The sequence below is a fragment of the Borostomias antarcticus genome (assembly GCF_949987555.1).
Source record: "Borostomias antarcticus genome assembly, chromosome: 18".
Lineage (NCBI taxonomy): Eukaryota > Metazoa > Chordata > Actinopteri > Stomiiformes > Stomiidae > Borostomias > Borostomias antarcticus.
In genome coordinates, this window is record NC_140251.1 from 3981007 (window position 1) to 4000833 (window position 19827).

The 19827-nt window shown below is 48.0% G+C and overlaps 2 protein-coding genes across 3 annotated transcripts; one reads left to right on the forward strand and one right to left on the reverse strand.

Annotated features, from left to right (window-relative positions):
• The first annotated feature begins 1304 nt into the window (after positions 1–1304).
• Positions 1305–14504, forward strand: cd9a (CD9 molecule a). 2 transcript variants are annotated; one of them, XM_084452877.1, is made up of 8 exons: positions 1305–1433; positions 8504–8606; positions 10018–10115; positions 11286–11360; positions 11483–11584; positions 12182–12271; positions 12718–12801; positions 13234–14504. In XM_084452877.1, the coding sequence occupies exons 1-8, from the start codon at positions 1365–1367 to the stop codon at positions 13297–13299; spliced, it is 687 nt and encodes a 228-aa protein (XP_084309003.1). In that variant the 5' UTR covers positions 1305–1364; the 3' UTR covers positions 13300–14504. The 2 variants fall into 2 exon arrangements, with proteins under 2 accessions (XP_084309003.1, XP_084309004.1); XM_084452878.1 differs by lacking the exon at positions 1305–1433 and adding an exon at positions 6748–6872.
• Positions 14505–16342: 1838 nt separating this feature from the next.
• On the reverse strand, positions 16343–19239 carry bbs10 (Bardet-Biedl syndrome 10; the record flags this gene model as incomplete). Its single annotated transcript, XM_084453268.1, has 3 exons — positions 16343–17042; positions 17485–18393; positions 19049–19239. The coding sequence occupies 3 exons, from the start codon at positions 19237–19239 to the stop codon at positions 16343–16345; spliced, it is 1800 nt and encodes a 599-aa protein (XP_084309394.1).
• Between the last annotated feature and the right edge of the window lie 588 nt (positions 19240–19827).

The following is a 19827-nucleotide window of genomic DNA, read 5'->3' on the forward strand; positions in this document are numbered from 1 at the left end:
AAATCCCAACTTGAATGCTGAATTTGGTGTACGATTTGAGTCACCATTTGAGTGATTTCTTTCTTTCACGCACACAAACTCACACACGTTGACAGGCTCACAGTACCAACGTATACACACACACATGCACACACATACACACTCACACACTGGAGGAGCTGTTATATAGCAGAGAAACCCCCCTCCACACACACACACACACACACACAACATTATTATGATGGTGTGTGTGTGTGTGTGTGTGTGTGTGTGTGTGTGTGTGTGTGTGTGTGTGTGTGTGTGTGTGTGTGTGTGTGAGTGTGGGTGGGTGTCGCCCCAGCGCTCTAATGAACCTATACCCCCCATCCCTGATGGTGCCAAAACAGGGGGAACATCATAACCACCACACCATGCCCTCCCGACAGACACCCTCCTCCCCTCTCCTGTCCCAGGCACCAGGACAATGCCAGGATGTGCCAGTTGATCGGCCAGCTGAGTGATTAGTCTATGCACTCACATCACTGCCAACCCAAACATCTTAGGCACAAAACATGTGATAAAACAAGAGATATCTCACGCAATAACAGGACTCCCAAATCACCAGCTGACTCACCAATCAAAAACACATCCCGCAGCAGATAGCCTATGAGATAATAATTAGCCTGTGAACATGTTATCAGGAGGAGGCAAACCATTCACGACAGAGGCAATCGTGAAATACGGGATTGAATGCTTTATCTGAATCATTTTATTAATTGGGACTTTTCTGGCAGCAAGACATGCTTTTGTAAATGCTGCGATGCCGTTCCACACCAATTTGTCTGGAGCTGCCGACGGTGTGAAATCACCTTCCTGGTTGGAAGGTGATTTGGTTCCTCTATGCTCAGAAGGATGACGTAATGCATACCTAACGTGCGGATTCCAGTGAGTCCAAAACTGTAAATGATAGATAACCATAAATACGTAGTAGGCTTCTTCACAAGCAAATATTAAACCAATAGCCTACATTTATAGAAAGTAAACGGTATGGCATCATATTATCTAATTGTTTCAAATTTGAAAGAAAGAAAGAAAGAAAGAAAGAAAGAAAGAAAGAAAGAAAGAAAGAAAGAAAGAAAGAAAGAAAGAAAGAAAGAAAGAAAGAAATACATTGAATCATAATGTTCCCAGACAGAGCGATTGCTATGCAGCCCATGTTTCCCTCGCTCTGTGAGTGGACCGCTACTCGCGAACAGTGCACGAGGCGCGCAGCGGCAGCAGCAGCGTTGTGTGAGGCACGAGTGGATAGCCTCTCCATTGTAGACTAGATTTGCACCAGAAGCCTTCTGTCTCCCTCCTGCTAAGGTTTGAATCTCATTCGGGATCTGTGTCTCTGAAGTGTCGTTATGGCTGCGCTATCGGGAGGAGAGATGTGCGTCAAATACCTCATGTTCGCGTTTAATCTGATTTTCTGGGTGAGTCTGGCTTCTGCAATAAATGAAGTAAATAGCCCATTGTACCTTCATAGATGTGCGCGCGTGTCTCTGCGTGTGTGTGTGTGTGTGTGTGTGTGTGTGCGTGTGTGTGTGCGTGTGTGTGTGCGTGTGCGTGCGTGTGTGTGTGTCGGCATTCTTGTGCGCAGGACACAAACGAAGTGGGCTGCATCCCAGATGGGACAGATGAGCTTTAGAGCTCACGGGGAGATGTGGTCGTGATCATGGAAAGACATAATACTATGCAGCAGCTCCGTCGGTTAAGGACACTTGCTTCTTGCAGATAGGCTATTTGCGCTCGTTTTCTGTGCGTGACCAGACCGACTGAGAAGTGGCCTTGAGCGTCAGAATAACCCCCAGTGGCCAAGTGACCTAATTCCAGCTCGTGCCCTGAAGTTTGCGCGCAGGGCATTTCAATAATTCGGCCTACACGAAGGGGGTGGAGGATTTGTTGTGTGTGCAATTAAATTAATTCGGAGATCCGTTCTCCGTCACGTCACATGAAAAGGCGCGTGATCGTGGTCCGTGACTATTGGCAACCAATGTGTGTTGGTGGATGTATATTTAGTGGCTGCAGCCTCCGAGGGGAGTGCCTTGGTTGCGTCTGTTACCGTGTGGGTGTGTTTGAGTGGGCCTCTAATCTGAACACTGTGCAGCTCTATAGATAGGTCTGTAATCCGGAAGCAAACAGTGGATTACAGGGCAGCCCATAAACCAGGGGGGTGGCCAAGTAGGCGTGTGCGTGTGCCGTGTTTGGGTGTGTGTGTGTGTGCGGAGGGGTCTTAAGGGATAACAATGCAGCAACTATTAAATGAACACGAATATAAAGAGCAGGATTTATGTATGTTTCTATTTCAGGAGGCTATAGTGTATACACTCCTATTATGGCAACAGCTGATAAATTATTCATACACTCGCTTCACCCAATCAGGACGGAGCAGTATTGCTATATAAGGCGCCCGCCATTCGTCCTCTCTTCCAATTCAGCAAGACTCATTATGACTTCTACACTCGCCTCAACTAACCTGACACAGACTGAAATGCCATTTCGTTTCACTTCATTATTCAGTATTCATAGTTCTTCCCCTAATCAATCACATTGTGCAGTTTAATTCCATTGTTGCATTCAAAGGACACAGATTGGCCTGGTTGGAATTCCAACCAAGAAATCACTTTGGACAAGAGCCTTTCCAGATTCTGAATCGCATTTGGAAAATTAAACAGAAGCCAGGCTAACACTCAACAAGACGACAACCATTTCAAGATCACTGCTGCAGAGTCAAGCCAAGAGGCCCCCAACCCCTATTACCATCCAGGGGGAGGACATTGAGATGGTGGACTCATACAAGTTCTTGTATGCACTTGAACAACAAACTGGACTGAACAGATGGGCTAACACTGAGGCCCTCTATAGGAAAGGAAAGAGCAGACTTGTTGACGTCTGTGTCAGGCTACTGCAGATGTTCTACCAGTCTGTGGCAGGCTACTGCAGATGTTCTACCAGTCTGTGGTAGCCAGCACACTGTTCTTTGCCGTGGCCTGCTGGGGAGGCAGCATCAAGTCTGTGGAGTCAAACAAGCTGAACAAGCTGGTGAGGAAGGCTGGCTCTGTCATGGTGCAACAAGTGGACAGCCTGGAGACTGTGGTGGAGAGGAGGATGAGGGACAAACTGAAGTCCATCCTGGACAACCCCTCCCATCCCCTTTATGACGAGCTGTCGCAGATGGCTAGTACTTTCAGCCACAGGCTCATGACCTACTATTCTGTAGGTGCCAAACTCTCCTTCAAGTTTCATATTGATAATCTAGCCTTTAATCTGTGGCAGAAAATTGGCTTCCCGTACAGAAACTGTTCTCGCTTTCCTTTGTTCAGCAGGAAAATAATTATTCAAGCTGTTTTTCTGTCAGTATTAGACTATGGTGACACTATCTATAGACATGCTTACATACAGGTGATAGATATGACACTCACCACTGTGTTATCATAGGGTGGGCGAACATCTCTTTCTCTAAGGTGTAACTATCACTGGTTTGGTATCTGTTTATTTTCAAAGCCATTATTGGTAAACTTCCACCACCGTCTGTCACTTTACTAGGACAGTAGGCCTACCATGTATGTATATTTTTTACTCTTGTATGTATATTGTATGTATATATTTTTTACTCCGCTGAGTATATTATTTACTCTTGATCTATTCTGTACTGTCTTGCTGCTGTAATGCCCACATTTCTCCCTCTGGGGATTATTAAAATTTGTCTTATGGCAAATCTTTATTTAATTTTATTTAACCAGCTAAAGAAGCTTGAGATCAAATAACTCTTTTCGAGCAACACCTGACTAAAATGGCAGCATAAAAAACAACACGAAACTAAAACAAAGACAGTCCAATATAGAACACAATTGGCCACAAGACGGAAAACACAGACATAAGAAGGGAGAAAGATAAAATAGAGCATGCAGAGCAAATCTTATGTCAACAACGACTCTTGTAGGAGCCCCCTGCTTGTGCACCGGGCTGGTGGTGAGTCAGAGGGTTTTATGGACACAGAGGAGGTGTGAACATGCGATCCTAGATTTACGCACACCGAATTTTCACGTAGCGACACACGGCTCACCGTGAAGGTGTGCCACGGTCAGTCTACGAGGGGGACTTTTGCACAAGCATAGACTTGAAAGACGTTTACTTCCACGTTGTTATAGAAATTATTCTAATCATTAATAATGAGTAGTCGAAATACCGAGGTTCACCTTTGTACAGTACGTCCAGTGCTGGTAACTTTTATTCCAACAGTTAAGAATTTGCAAAGTCGGGCACTCTGGTAGGAGGCAAGTTCCGCCAAGAGCCATGATTAATCTAAAAAAACAGCATTATATCCCAAACTGCATATGTAAAATTCCACTAACGAATAATTATATAAGAGGGTTATCAGAGAGTAGGGCAGTTATACAGGTCAACAGCTGACCTGTATGTGAAGACCCCAGGTTTATGGCCTTGGAAAACAGCTGCTAGGACAGCTAAGAGTCGAAAAATGGCTGAACAACCCCCTCCCTTATTAACATTGGCTAACCAGAGAGAGTTATAATGAGAAGAGAAAAGCTATTCATGTAAAAATGTTCTCACAACCTCACATATCCACATAAGATCTGGTTACACTGGTGTCAGACATGAAATGATAAAGATAGATTTTGAATTTCTCCATTACAACGCCCCAATAGCGCCATAAACATAGGAGATTTCTCCGTTTCGCCTTTCTTATTTAGCTTATGAGGCGAGTGCACCAGAGCAACATTCGGCTACAAGCTCACTGCGTATTTTCTTCAGGGTCGAGATGGCTCGGCAGCCATTGCGTCGTCAAGGCGTCAGAATCCTGATTTATTTCGACGACCTCTTGATCCTAGCTTCCTCCACGGCGCTAGCAGCCGCCCACACCTACGTACCTGTAACTTGTCACTCTCCTTCAGAATTGGGGTTCACGATGAACTGGGAGAAGAGCTCTCCCATACCCGGCCAGCAGGTGGCGTATCTGGGATTGCAGTGAGAGAACTGTGCAAATGAGGGCCTGACTGTCCGAGCCACGGAGAGCGGACATGTTGTCCGGCCTCGGGCGTGTTTGGGTGGGCCGTTCGGTGACAGCGTTTGGTGACGGCATTGACCGGCTCCAGTTGAACCCGGTGCGCCAAAGTTTGCTGGCTGCGACACAGTCCCTGAGCAGAGACCTGGCTATCCGGAGGGAACCCCCGGAGAGAATGCTCAGTGTCCCCTGTGGAACCCCACCCCCCCCCCCTTCCCCGGGATGCGTTCCTTCACCGCCCATGGCTGAGTGGTCTTCTTTTAGACGTTCCCACCCCCAGGACTACTACCCTGACCAATGGATCAGTGTTTTGAGGGGCTCTCTGTGATACCGGCGCCCCCCGATCCTCCCGGGGCATGTTGGCCCACAGGGCTCCAACTGTTAGTGGTAGTGGGCCCGTGGAAGATCCCCGTGCGTCACAGCGCGCTGTCGCAGGACAGGGGGGCTCGTTGGCTTCGCTACCAGTCCTGGGACGTCCTCTGTGGGCCTGGCAGCTGAACGGCACATATGCAGGCTTGAACGGCGTGGACTGTCACAGGATGAGATCTCCACCAAGATGGACTCTCGCGCGCAGCACACTCCTGGGCCTCTTGTGCCTCCAGGTGGAACGCTTTTGAGTGCCGGTGCGTCGACAGGCATGTCGACGCTTTGTGCTGCAGCATTGTTGCTATGTTGGAATTTCTGCAGTCTGTCCTTGACGAGCAGCGCACGCCATCCACCATTAGGGGGTACGTGGTGGAGAACGTTTCTTTTCACAGGCTACTCACATTCTCTGGCATGCCGCCTGCGCTTAGCGTCTGACACTCTCTGGATATACACTCTCTCTGGATATACTCTCTCTCTGGATATACTCTCTCTCTGGATATACACTTTCTGGATATACAGCGTGTGTAGGGCTAGTCGCTGTTATTTAGGGCACGATGGATTGCCAGGGTCGTGGTTGGTTGCTTCAGCCTTCGCCCTGGACTGTTACGTACTTGAGGCATATCCGGATCCAGCTCGGTCTATGGAATCGGGGGTTTCCTGACAGAACGATAGTCACTGTAGGTCGGACCCCATCAGTCTTTCTGAATTGTTTTCAGAGGACAATGGGCGACGCCATGGGCTTACATAGCAATGGTGCTCCATCCTGAGGCTGAAATAGGGGATGGCATAGTGGCCCTTTAATTGTCGCATCAAACCTTGCTCCCAATAAGTCTTCCCTTCCAGAGAGAGCAGGAGTCAGTATCATGGAGATATCTGAGAAGGGCAGGTCAAACCAGCATGATTAGATTTAAAAGGCTAACTCAATCAGTCAGTCACACATCAGCTCAGCTAACTCAATCAGTGAGCCACTCAGGTCCACTAAGAGAGTTCCTTTCTGCTCATGAACATGTACATGACCATTCGCCAACCAGCTTAACCAGCACTACCAGTTCTTAGACTATCACAAGTAATCCCAATGTTGCGTCTCAACATGCCCCCCTCAGTTTGCACCGCACTGCACATACACACGCACACACACGCACAAAAGCACGCCCACACACACGTACACAGAGTAAACTAACTCATACGGAGAGATAGTGAACATTTGAAGTGAGGCCCCAGGGCTAACACTGTGGGAGATTTGATGAATTCACGCCTAGTTACAGCCCCCCAACCTGTGTCAGGTGACTATAAAGGGGCGTGGCATAAGCCTCTCCATTAGTTTCTGTCAACGCTCCTCTTTACTTCCTCCTCTCTTTCACTGCTGTGTTGTGGAAAAGGACAGAACTGTGTTACGGCTACACAAACAGTAACTAAGATGGCGGTGGTCGGGGGAATCAAGTGTGTGAAATATGTCATGTTTGTCTTCAACTTGCTCTTCTGGGTAGGTCTGCTTTACATTCATTTCAATATGTGTGTGAAAGAGAGTGTGTGTGTGGGTGTGTGAGAGAGAGAGAGAGAGAGAGAGAGAGAGAGAGAGAGAGAGACCGAGAGAGACCGAGAGAGAGAAAGACTGAGAAAGAGAAGAAAGAGAGAGAGAGATTCTCTGAGCGGTTAAATTAGGCATGGCCAGTCTACTGCTGCTGTCTGGGATAGCCATGTTTGGTATTCCTCCTGAAGTCATTACAGTACTTCACAATGGAACGTAAACACTCCCACACAGGGGAGCTAAACACACACACACACACACTGACTCTCAGCTGCTCACTGCTTGGGTTAATGATTTATTGGTGCGCTCACGTGGCTTGTTTGGGCATGTACAGTATGTGTGTGTGTGTGTGTGTGTGTGTGTGTGTGTGAGAGAGAGTCATAAAGAGAGATAGAGAGTAGGGGGTGGGGATAGAGTTGTGGGAAATCTGGGGATGCTGTAGTATGCAAAGACTTAGTATATATATATATATATGATTGAAAAAGCTTGCAAACATTGCAATGGTAGCACATCTCAGTTATTCAATTCAAGGAGGACAAAATACTCACTTTTCACATGTTTATTCTTGGCTTGCATCATACAAAGAAACGCTAACTCGTTTCGGCAATCAGCCTTCATCAGATCGTATGATATATATGTGTGTGTGTGTGTGTGTGTGTGTGTGTGTGTGTGTGTGTGTGTGTGTGTGTGTGTGTCTGTGACTGTGTTAGCCAGCTACGGTCCTGTATGTGCTTGAGTGATGTTAATCCATTGTCTAACGATAACGATAACGAGTGAATGTGATACGGAATGAAAGAATTAGGACAAGAACAAAATGACCAAAGCAGAGTCCTTCTCTCCTCTCTCCTCTCTCCTTCTCTCTTTTTCTCCTCCTCTCCTCCCCCTCTCTTTCTTGCCGGAAGACTTCTTTTACTCATTTGCCTGTACATTACATTCACCCCCGACAATGTGCGCCCGAACACACACACATACAGTACCTACAGTATATATAACATATTACATCATACACGGCCCTCTGGTGGCCTAGAGTCATGGAGTAGTTTTGATTTGAGTCATTATACCAGTTCAAGACAGGTATTGAATGTCTGACATACCATTGGTGGTTTATATTCTCATCTGAAGACCTTTAGACTATTGGCAGCTGGCAGGATACCAATACACAATGCCTTTCAGTTTCAACCAAATCCAAATGCATTCACATTGCTTTTGCCCAGACCACATTTGATAGTGGTTTTAAGTGGGGCAGCTGCTTCTATACGTGACGTGTGTGTGTGTGTGTGTGTGTGTGTGTGTGTGAGTCCATGAGATTTAGACCATCAGGAGTAGCCAATACCATTGCACACCAGCAGAGGGAAGTAGAGATTGCTTGTGAACCTACACTGCTTTCTTCATCACCTGGGTGTGATTTTTTATTGGGAAAGCAGTCTGCTTCTGCTGTGGAGTTGTGCATGCTGTTATATTGCATGTGTATTGTAATAATGTGTGTGTGTGTGTGTGTGTGTGTGTGTGTGTGTGTGTGTGTGTGTGTGTGTGTGTGTGTGTGTGTGTGTGTGTGTGTGTGTGTGTGTGTGCATGCGTGTGTTTAGATTGCAGGCACAGCTGTGCTGGCCATAGGGTTGTGGCTGAGATTTGACCCAAAGACCAAAGGCCTGTTTGAAGGAGCAGAATCTCCTTACGTCTTTTTCACAGGTAAGACATTCCTTACCTTGGTGTTGTCATGTTTTGACCCCACTCACTCTTTTTAAAAGCAACAATTACCCACAGTAAGGTCAGGTTTCAATAAGTGAACGTGGTCATTCTATTTGGCTTAGAGATTTGAAACACCTCACACACTCAGAAAAAAATCATGACGTCACACAAATATGTCTTTATATTTGATTTATTAAAAGTAAAAAGATAATATCCATCTTGAAATCCTGTATTTCCTTGTCAATGCAAGAACCCCCAAATTGCTCCCAATGAGCAGGCTAGCAGGCAGGTCTTGCATGGCAGCTGCAGCCATTGGAATATGTAGAGAGTGGGTCGTATGCCCACCTCCCTTGTTCTCTGTAAAGCGCATTGTGTTGCCTCTGGGTATGAAATGCGCTATACAAATAAAGCTTTGATTGATTGATTGATTGATTGGTGTGTGTATGTGTGTCTGAATGGGTGAATGAGAGGCCTTCATTGTGAAGTGCTTTGCATAAAAGCGCTATATAAGTGCAGTCCATTTACCATGTTCTTTAAAACATTTCAACATTTGCACCAGCATACATATTAGGAATGGTAAATGGACTGCACTTATATAGCGCTTTTCCACCTTAGCGGCACTCAAAGCGCTTTACAATGGCCTCTCATTCACCCATTCACACACACATACACACACCAATGGCGGCAGCTACCATGCAAGGTGCTAACCTGCTCATTGGGAGCAATTTGGGGTTAGGTGTCTTGCTCAAGGACACTTCGACATGTGGACAGTCGGAGCTGGGATTCGAACCGCTGATCATTGAACGACCCGCTCTACAAACTGTGCTACAGCCGCCCCAGATGGCCCAGATGTGTGCACCAGTGCACAAGATGATACTTATGGAAAGTACCAGATAAGCACAGGAAATGGATTCGAATTAGTTCTTGCTAGATGCAACTAGCCCACACAATGAACATAATTCTAGATGAATTTTCCGCCTCTATAAACCGTCATCAGTCCCCGATGACCCTTGGTGAAGCAGATTGTCCCTTCTTTGATGAACAGCCTGTCACGTAGATGCTAAAGCTTGTCAGTCTCGACAATGTGTGTCAGTGTGTTGTAGGAATGAAAACATACACAAAGGAAAATGCTTTCAAATCAAAATAACCATCTCAGTAAAGATATACTGTACGTAGTCCATTGTTGTTGATGTGAATTTGTCTGTTTTTCTGTGCGTGTGTGTGTGCGCACGCTTGCGCCCGGTGTGGTGTGTTTGTGTGTGTGTGTGTGTGTGTGCGTGCGTACGTGTGTGTATGTGCGTACATGCGTGTGTGTGTGTGGTGTGTGTGTGTTTGTGTGCGTGCGTACGTGTGTTTATATGCATACTTTACATGCGTGTGTGTGTGTGTGTGTGTGTGTGTGTGTGTATAGGTGTGTATATTCTGATCGCAGCAGGAGCGTTGATGATGGTGGTGGGCTTCCTGGGGTGCTGTGGGGCCATCCAGGAGTCTCCCTGCATGCTGGGACTGGTGAGTACCGCCCACCCTTACGGCAACAACCAATTCCATGTTCAACACAGATTTTAATCAGCGTGAGCTTTTTAACTCTGGCTGAGGTTGATATCATCCCAATAGAGCGTACTGTATGGCAGAGTGAAACGCCGCTACAAATATGCAGTGGGAGTCAGTGTTCGTTTCACTGTCTCAAGCCCAGAGATGTCAATCAGCTTTCAAGTCAATCAATCAAAGCTTTATTTGTATAGCGCATTTCATACCCAGAGGCAACACAATGCGCTTTGAGTCTCCATACCACCTCACACTCTCACAGTCCCTCCCTCCCTACTTAATCTCTCTCTCTCTCTCTCTCTCTCTCTTTCTCTCTCTTTCTCCTCTCCTGAGTCTCACTGAGAGGTGGGTTCTGTTTAAATATAGGCAAGTTAAGATCAAATGATACAACCTTACTTTGATTATTTTTAATCCATCAATTTCTATTTCATGGGATTCAAATGAGAGAATGAACACTCTTATTGGTACACATCCAGTACTGTAGCTCCCTTGTGTAGCTTCTCCACACAGCCCAGCTGAAGCCCAGGTTAATATAAGGTCCAGTACCAGGTTAATATAAGGTCCAGTACCAGGTTAATATAAGGTCCAGTACCAAGGTTAATATAAGGTCCAGTACCAGGTTAATATAAGGTCCAGTACCAGGTTAATATAAGGTCCAGTACCAGGTTAATATAAGGTCCAGTACCAGGTTAATATAAGGTCCAGTACCAAGGTTAATATAAGGTCCAGTACCAGGTTAATATAAGGTCCAGTACCAGGTTAATATAAGGTCCAGTACCAGGTTAATATAAGGTCCAGTACCAGGTTAGTATAAGGTCCAGTACCAGGTTAATATAAGGTCCAGTACCAGGTTAATATAAGGTCCAGTACCAGGTTAGTATAAGGTCCAGTACCAGGTTAATATAAGGTCCAGTACCAGGTTAATATAAGGTCCAGTACCAGGTTAATATAAGGTCCAGTATCAAGGTTAATATAAGGTCCAGTACCAGGTTAATATAAGGTCCAGTACCAGGTTAATATAAGGTCCAGTAGCAGGTTAATATAAGGTCCAGTACCAGGTTAGTATAAGGTCCAGTACCAGGTTAATATAAGGTCCAGTACCAGGTTAATATACTGTTACTCTTTCTTCTACAGTTCTTCTTCTTCCTGCTCATCATATTCGCCATCGAGGTCGCTGCTGGAATCTGGGGATTCTCCAACCAAAGCAAGGTCTCAGAGTGACCCCCCCAAAATATCTCTGGTCACACCGAGCAAGCTGTGTTACATGTAAACCTTTCCCCTGCCTCAGGCTCTGTTACATTCAAATCTTTCCCCTACTTTTTGTGGCACAGGTGGTCGATGACATCACTCAGTTCTACATGGAGACGTACAACAACTACGAGAAGACCCAACAGGAAACGCTCAGAGAGACACTCCGACTGATTCAGACTGGGGTGGGCGGAGTCTAACTCCAACTCTAACCTCAGTCAGTTCACATTTAGACAGGGGGGTAGTCAACTGAGACAAACTGAGATGAATCAACTGTTATATGTAGACAAAGTCTAACATTGCAGATGTAGTTGTCAGTGAAGTATCCAGAGAGAGAGTGTTTGTTCTGGAGGTAGCCTACACATTTGAACCTAGCCTAGAGGAAGCCTTCATGACCAGGGTCACTAAGTACCAACCTCTCCTGGATACCATCTCAGAGCTAGGGTACAGATGCAGACTACTTGTGTTCATATTTGGCAGCCTAGGACACACACACAGGTTGGTCGTAAGAGGGTTCCAACAACTGGGGATGCCCAAAATGAGGGCTAAACGCCTTGCTAAGTATTGCTCTGTCTCTGCTGTCATAGGCAGCCGCCATATATGGCGGAGATGCTGCTAGTTGTACCCTTGAAAGATGTGTGAAAAAGAAAGTTATGCCGCTTGTCCATGAATTGTGATTGTATACTGACGGCACCTTTAGTATTTGTGTCCCTGTATGTGTAATTTTCTCTATGTAGACATAAATTGTTCAAATGTGTTGTGTGTGTGTGTGCATTTTACAGCTGAACTGCTGTGGTCCAACTGGCACTGTGGCAGCCATCGCCAAAGACACCTGTCCCCCGGCAGACGGACTGGAGGTGCTCATCACTAAGGTATGCCCCTCCCCCCTGAACAGTGATGTCACAGCAGCGCCTCCCACAATCACAGCACGTCTCACTACACTGTTCCGGATGGGACTGGGAGCATTGTTACTGTATCATCAACCAACACTACGTGTTCAACAAACTTGGGGTGAATGCCCTGTACCTCTGCCCCCCCCCCCCTCCTCCTCCTATCCACTGCAGACCTATTCTGTCTGCCCGACAGCCCCCAGCAGGTTACTATGGCAACACTGCATTATTAAAGCCAGCGGCAGACTGCATGCTCATAGTGGGTCCCCAGTGTGTGTGTGTGTGCGTGTGCATTAACATGCATTTAGCTGGGTGTAAATAATTGCTTGTCTCTCCATGTGTGTACTGTGTTTGAACGTGATAGAATGAAGGTACATGTATTGACCTGGGTATGTGCATGTGTGTGTGTGTGTGTGTGTGTGTTTCAGAGCTGCCCTGATGCGATTGATGAAGTGTTCGACTCCAAGCTGCACATCATAGGAGGAGTGGGCGTCACTATCGGGGTCGTCATGGTGAGCTTTTAACACTGGAAGGAGAATCAAACATCTCCCGCTGTGTACGATCTCCACAGACTGGCTGGCAGACAGACAGACAGACAGGCAGGCAGGCAGACAAACAGACAGGCAGACAGACAGACAGGCAGGCAGGCAGGCAGGCAGGCAGGCAGACAGACAGGCAGACACAGACAGACAGGCAGACAGACAGACACAGACAGACAGACAGGCAGGCAGGCAGACAGACAGACAGGCAGACAAACAGACAGGCAGGCAGACAGACAGACAGGCAGACAGACAGACAGACAGACAGACAGACAGGCAGACAGGCAGGCAGGCAGGCAGGCAGACAGACAGACAGACAGACAGACAGACAGGCAGGCAGGCAGACAGACAGTCTCACTCGCACCCCCCCCCCCCCCCCCCCGTCTTCCTCCTGTCTCTCCTCAGGTGTTTGGAATGATCTTCAGCATGCTGCTGTGCTGTGCCATCAGGAAGTCCCGGGAGGTGGTCTGACGTGCGCGCCGCCGCCACCTCGCACATCCCACTCTTAATGTTGCATGATGTCATTCCTACTCTAGCCTCACACGACTTTCCTCAGCCAATGGAGACTCTGCTCGTTCACGGGGGCGTCGGTCTCATCGTGGCCCCGTGCGGATGAATTGATCTCCATGTCATGTGGATCTACTCAAGCCCAGCGGTTTGGAGGTGAATGTGGTTCATAGATCAGATCCTCCGCAGAGCGCCACGCCAAGGCCAACCCACCTTGATCAGCATGATGGTGTTGATTGGCCCAGAGAGCCTGAATGGCTGTCACCTCCGCTTCAAAGGAGATTAGATTAGAATTACACCGAAAGTGTAATTTAAAACCATCCGATCTGTATGAATTATTATTGATGTTGTACTATGAACACAAACTGTTAATCACAATTGTCCAATGATGACATACTATAAGGTCAATGTAACAACAATGTTATCTAAATTAGTTACATCTCTACTTACTGTAACATCTGTGAGCTTCTGATTGGAGAGGAGAATCTTGCCCGTGGCCAATCAGGGCCAAGGCATCCACCTCATCTTACCAGTGAAATTATATCATTCCATTTGAGTCATTTAGCAGAAACCTTCATTCATCATTCCGAAGCAGGAACCAATGAAATCAACACACGGTGACTATAGTAGCGAATGAAATGTCGGGCTGTGAACTGTGGTGTACGTGGTTTATGACACGCTTGGAATTAGAGGAGCAGCTTGGTCGCTCCAGTACAGTAACACTTCTCTCTCTCTCGCTGTCTTTTTCTTTCAATCTCTACCTCTCTCCATTTCTCTCCTCTCTCCATTTCTCTCCTCTCTCCATTTCTCTCCTCTCTCCATTTCTCTCCTCTCTCTCCATCTCTCCATTTCTCTCCTCTCTCTTTCTCTCCTCTCTTCTCTGTTTCTCTCCTCTCTCTCCATCTCTCCTCTCTCTCTGTTTCTCTCGACTCTCCTACTGCCCATGTTTAAAAAAAAAAAAAAAAACGCCTTGAAGTCTCAGACTCTTTTTGTATATCTTTTTTTGTGTGTGTGTGTGAAAGATTTCTAAATGACTAACGGGCTGTTCATGGTACATCCAGTCCAGTGTATGCGTGAGCTGAATGATGTACATTTTTATAATGTCCTTTTCATCACAGTGACCGGGTTGATTTATATGCACTTGTGTGTAGCACAGAAACAAAGTTGTAATGAAGAGAGTAAAATAAACTATAACCTACCAACTCTCCCTGTGGCTGGTGACATTGTGTGACGGTGACATTGTGCGTGAGCCGTGACGGTTGTGTGTGTGTGTGTGTGTGTGTGTGTGCGTGCCTGGGTAGGGGTAAAAAAAATGTCCTAGGCCTGGGAAGGACTAAAAACAACCTCACAGTGAGTTTCCTTTCATTCAGTGGAAAATAACAACCTGACCTCACCAAGTGTCTCTCTCTCTCTCTCTCTCTCTCTCTCTCTCACACACACACAATCTCTTGCTTTATGACTCACTGTCTGCAGCATGTCCTGTTTAATTTCTCTTGAGCCACTTGACACAAATGATCTTATAGAACAGTGCCACATCTCCCAAACTAACTGTGTGTGTGTGTGTGAGAGATCTATGCAGTTAGTGTCTAAATCAAAATGACTCATTAATGTTGCGAATTGTTCAGGCAATGAGTCATGTGGGCTTGGCTGAGTGTTGCAGTGGCCTGGTAACGGCATTGGGGTTGAGAACAGGAAGTGGGCTGTGATTGGGGTGCAGACAGCTGTGTCCAGACCTCGCGCCACCCACTTCACCCTGATTACAGCAGAGAGAATGTACGGTACGTGTGTCAGAGTGTGCGTGTGCGTGTAACAGTGTGTGCTACTGGAACCTGGCAGGAAGACCGAGATAAGACAGAAGAATGTTGATGGTGTAAAGAGCTGTGATGAAAAGCCAGGCGAGGGCGGCCAACAATAACACACACTTTCACCAAACAGATCGTGCCTTCTCTCTCTCTCTCTCCCTTCCCCTCCCTCACTCCCTCTCACTCCCTCCCTCTCCTTCCCTCTCCCTCCCCCTCTCTCTCTCTCTCCCTTCCTCCCTCCCTCCCTCAATCTCCCTCCCTCAATCTCCCTCCCCCTCCCTCTCTCACTCACGCAAATATCATGGGACCTCATGTATAAACCGTGATCCTGTGACCGTTGTTGTGGAGTTCATGCTCAAACCTCTGCCTCTCTCCCACTGACTGTCTCTGTAGCGCTACTTACACAAGACCTCTGATCCTACTGTACATCGGGTCTCACTGCACATACAGTACAGTACATACAGTGGCGTATTTAGGCATGGCCAACATGGGCATCTCGGGGGGGGGGGGGGGGGGGGGGCGGCAAGAGGAGCACAAAAAAGTAAGAAGTAAAGAAGTAAACCGCCCCCCCCCCCCCGGCAACAAATCGCACGTCAATCAGAATTGCCTCCCCCCCCCCCCCCCCCCTCCCGACAGTTTATCTTTCACAATCGGAAAGCCCGTTCATTTCACGAAAACGAAACTGTAAGTGTTCCATCTCACTGCGTAGGCTCGGGGCCGGAGGGGAGGGGGGGGGGGGGGGGGCCTAGTGGGGGTTTCGCCCAGGGTTTCATATAAGCTAGAAACGCTACTGAGTACACAGCACAATGGACACTGTGTGAAAACATCGCACACACATTAACACATTGCACATGAACTGTATGTACACACACATTGCCCACCATTTTGTATTACCCTTTGCTCCCTGCATTACTGTATATTTTGCTCTTTGCGCTGTCCTATCTTTGCACAGTCCTGTCTGCTCCCTGCACCCTGTTTAAGGTTGTCTACCCATCAGTTATGAACCAAATGACCGGAACAAATTCATAGTTGCGTAAAAAACCTACCTGGCAATAAAATCTGATTCAGAAAAACTCCAAAAGTAGGAATGAAGCAGTTTTAATTTAGTTTCTAATTTAGTTTGACGTGTGTCTTTGTTGGGAAGATTGTGCTTTGAAAGTGTAAACTAGTCTTCTTCTAGTCTTCAGATCTAGACCAGAGCAGATTCAGTCCTCGTCCTCGTCCTCCTGTTGTGGAGTGTCTGAGCGCGTGTGTGAGCGTGTGTGTGAATGTGTGTGTGAAGGTGTGTGTGAAGGTGTGTGTGTGCGAAGGACAGCGTCCACACGCAGCAGGCTCCTCACACACTGCAGCACGGCCAGGATCAGCTGGTATTTACAGGCCACCGACTCCATCCCCGTATCTGACACACGGCCAGAACCTCTCTCTGTCGACCACAACTCAACCGCGTCCTCGACCGCCCGAGAGACGCCACCACGTAAACATCTCAGGAGCCGTGTCTGAGCCTCCAGGTAGCAGCGAGGCCGGTGGGCGTAGATCTGTCTGGGCACGCTCAGTAGGGCGTCTGCCAGTAGGGAGGGGCTGCTAGTGTCCGACCGGAGGGGCGTGTCCGCATGCTGAAGGAGGGCGTGGTGCAGAAGCCACTCAAAGGCCCCTCCTACAGTGATGACCCTACCGGGTTCCAACATGCCCCTCTCAGATGAGGGTGTTTGTGTGGTTCCGTCTGTGGTTCCAGTGGCGTGCGTGTGGGAGGTTCTCTGTCCAGCGCTGGTGTCCGTCCTGTTCGTGGGCTCCAGGGTGATGAGCAGCATGCGAAGGGCGTCTCTCAGCGCGCACACGCTCTGCTCCGTCTGCCCCTCGCCTGGACCGCACACAACCAAACTGTGGGGTCGGAACTGGCCCCCGTCACTGGAACCAGGAAACCCTATATGGGCATATCTGGGAAAGGGAAGCAAACTGAAGTCAATGAAGTTGAATGCCTGAAACTCAAGACTCACTCAAGATCTCTATATTGCCATGTATATGGTTCACACATACTAGGAATTTGACTAGGGTTAAAGCATACGCTGTTGTAGACGACACAGGACAGGACAGGACAGGACAGGACAGGACAGGACAGGACAGGACAGGACAGGACAGGACAGGACAGGACAGGACAGGACAGGACAGGGCAAACAGTACAAAAAACTGTGCAAATACAAACAGGGCAACAAAACGCAGTGCAATGTACAAATTACAATATACAGTTAAAAATAAAAAATAAAATAAAGTGGGAGGCACAATTACAGTATGTGTACAAAAACACTTGTGTATGTATGTGTGTGTGTGTGTGTGTGTGTGGCTATCATACCTGTGACCTCCAAGCGAGATCGGTCGGCAGAAGGTCAGATCGGCAACGTTCTGCTGTCCAATCAGGCTCCAGTCCGTCACAGGCTCCGCCCCGCCGAGCCGACAGGCGAGAGAGAGTTCGTCCTCAGGCAAGCATTCTAGAACACACACTCCGGCGCCCCGGGCCAGGGCCAGGGTCGCTTCCGACTGCTTCACCGAAGAGAGGAGCAGAGTGACGCCTAAAGTCTGCAGGGTGACAAACGCATGCTCCAGCTTCCTCTGTGCCCAAGTTACCACTCCGCCCTCCCCTCTCCACCCACCAAAACCGCGGAGCTCCAAAACGGCTCCTCCAATCAGAATGTCCGGTTGCAGGGGCTCGGTCACCGCCAACGCTTTGATAGGCTGGCGGTCTGCGGGTGGGTGGGGCGTAGCGAAGTCCCTGTGTATCACCTGCCCCTCCAGCAGGCGGGAGCAGCCAATGGGGAAGCCCGATACTGCCGTGTGCAGCGCAGGGAAGTTGGCGTCTATGAAACGGAGCGCCGGGGACAAGAAGCCGTCGTCGCGACGTATCCACCGAGACAGCAGCTCGCAGGTCAGCCGGCCAATGACGTCGGAGGGGGCGTGGCCCAGACGGGTGTGAAGGAACGCCCCCACCAGGTTCTGCAGAACGGGCGTGTTTTGTGTAGAGTCTTTCCTCGGGGAAAGGGAGGAGCAATAAGGGACCACTCCTACAGCGATGACATCAGCCAGCTCCTCCAATCCGAAGGCCAGCAGCTCCTCGGTCAGGCGTCTGGCGGCGGCCCCTGACCCGGCTGCTCCTCTGGGGGCGTGTGACTGGACCCTCCGTAGCAGCGACGCCAGTAGCAGGATGAAGGTCTTGGAACCCTCTCCGGTCGCAGAGCTATGCTTCCATACACACTCCACCACCATCCTGTCCCAGCGCACACAGGAGGGGACCAGATGGCTTTAAACCTCCAGTACTATAACTGAGAAGTCTGCTATGCACATAAAGCAAGCCCTAGCATGGCAAGTGTGAGTGTGTGTATGTGTGTGTGTGTGTGTGTGTGTGTGTGTGTGTGTTAGGGCTGTACCCGACTCTGAATTTTGTGAGTCGAATCAGATTTGCCTGTTCAAACCAGAGATTCGCAGGCAGCACAATAAAAGACGCCTATATTTCTTGCTAAACATTAATCCTCTAGCCCACATTGTCCATCTACTTCAGATGCCCCATGTTTTTATGCAGTGTTCCGCATAGCCTACATCAGGGTTGGGCAGTTTGACGATAGTCTCCTCAACTGTGCATTTGAAAGCGTGCGTGAATAGGCTACTGGCATTGGGCAGCAGTCAATGAGGGCATGTTTTGGCTGTCATTAAAGCATTTTTGCGGACGCTAGAGCTCAATCGTCTATTGGAAAAAATATTTAAAAATATGTATTAATAAGTTAATATAAGAAGATTGATTTAGGAAAGCAGTTTTGTGATATTCCGTGTGTGTGTGTGTGTGTGTGTGTGTGTGTGTGTGTGTGTGTGTGTGTGTGTGTGTGCGCGTGCGTGCGTGTGTGCATGCATGCGTGTGCGTGTCTTACCTAGCCAGGGGGTTGTCCAGCCGCAGGGCTGTGAGGATGCGTGTTCCGTGTCTCGTCAGCAGCACCTGTCCGGTGTCTCGTGTGAACAGCACCTGTCCTCCGTCCGGCCCGAAGCTCCGGACCACCACGGCCTCCAGGGCCGACACGGTCTGCAGCGCATGACCCACATGCAGCCCCTCAGACTGCAGCATCCCCTGGGCCCAGCAGAGACCTGAGGGCAGGGGCTAGAAGGACAGACCGACAGACAGACAGGGTTTAGGTTAGCCATTATACATTAGTTTCCAATAGCCTAGCCCTGTATAATCAAAGAGCAGCACCTGACGTAGTGACTTCTCCTATTGTTATCTGATTATGATAGATGATGTTCAGACCATTGATTGCTGAATGTATGCATGTAACGTTAGACAGCCACGTGGGCGAATAGAAACTCAACATTACGAGATAATAACTATTCATGGACCAAGTTAACGTGTTGTGTTGACAGACTATGCTGCTAAAATCTACTGTAGATAACAGCAATTGATGTTATAACGCCATGCATTAAAGTATGTTGCTTTCTGGCTGGCTACTGTAACCTTACCTCTCCAGGGGATCCGGCTAACGTGTGCCTTAGTTAAAGCTGACGTTAAAGCTCATCAGAATTATAAATGGGCATACATGCGATCTTAGAGAGCACCATAGAGAGCAATAAGCATCTAGAAAGAACTTAATATTAGTTAGCGTTTACCAAAATGACTTTTGTTTCTGTAAAACATACACAATCTGATCAGGATGGTGGG

Bases quoted from the DNA above. Each gene is read 5' to 3' on its own strand.
- cd9a (XM_084452877.1), top strand. From the start codon at position 1,365: ATGGCTGCGCTATCGGGAGGAGAGATGTGCGTCAAATACCTCATGTTC. The intron at 8,607-10,017 runs GTAAGACATTCC...GTGTGTGTATAG, and splicing joins TCCTTACGTCTTTTTCACAG to GTGTGTATATTCTGATCGCA. The intron at 11,585-12,181 runs GTGGGCGGAGTC...TGCATTTTACAG, and splicing joins TCCGACTGATTCAGACTGGG to CTGAACTGCTGTGGTCCAAC.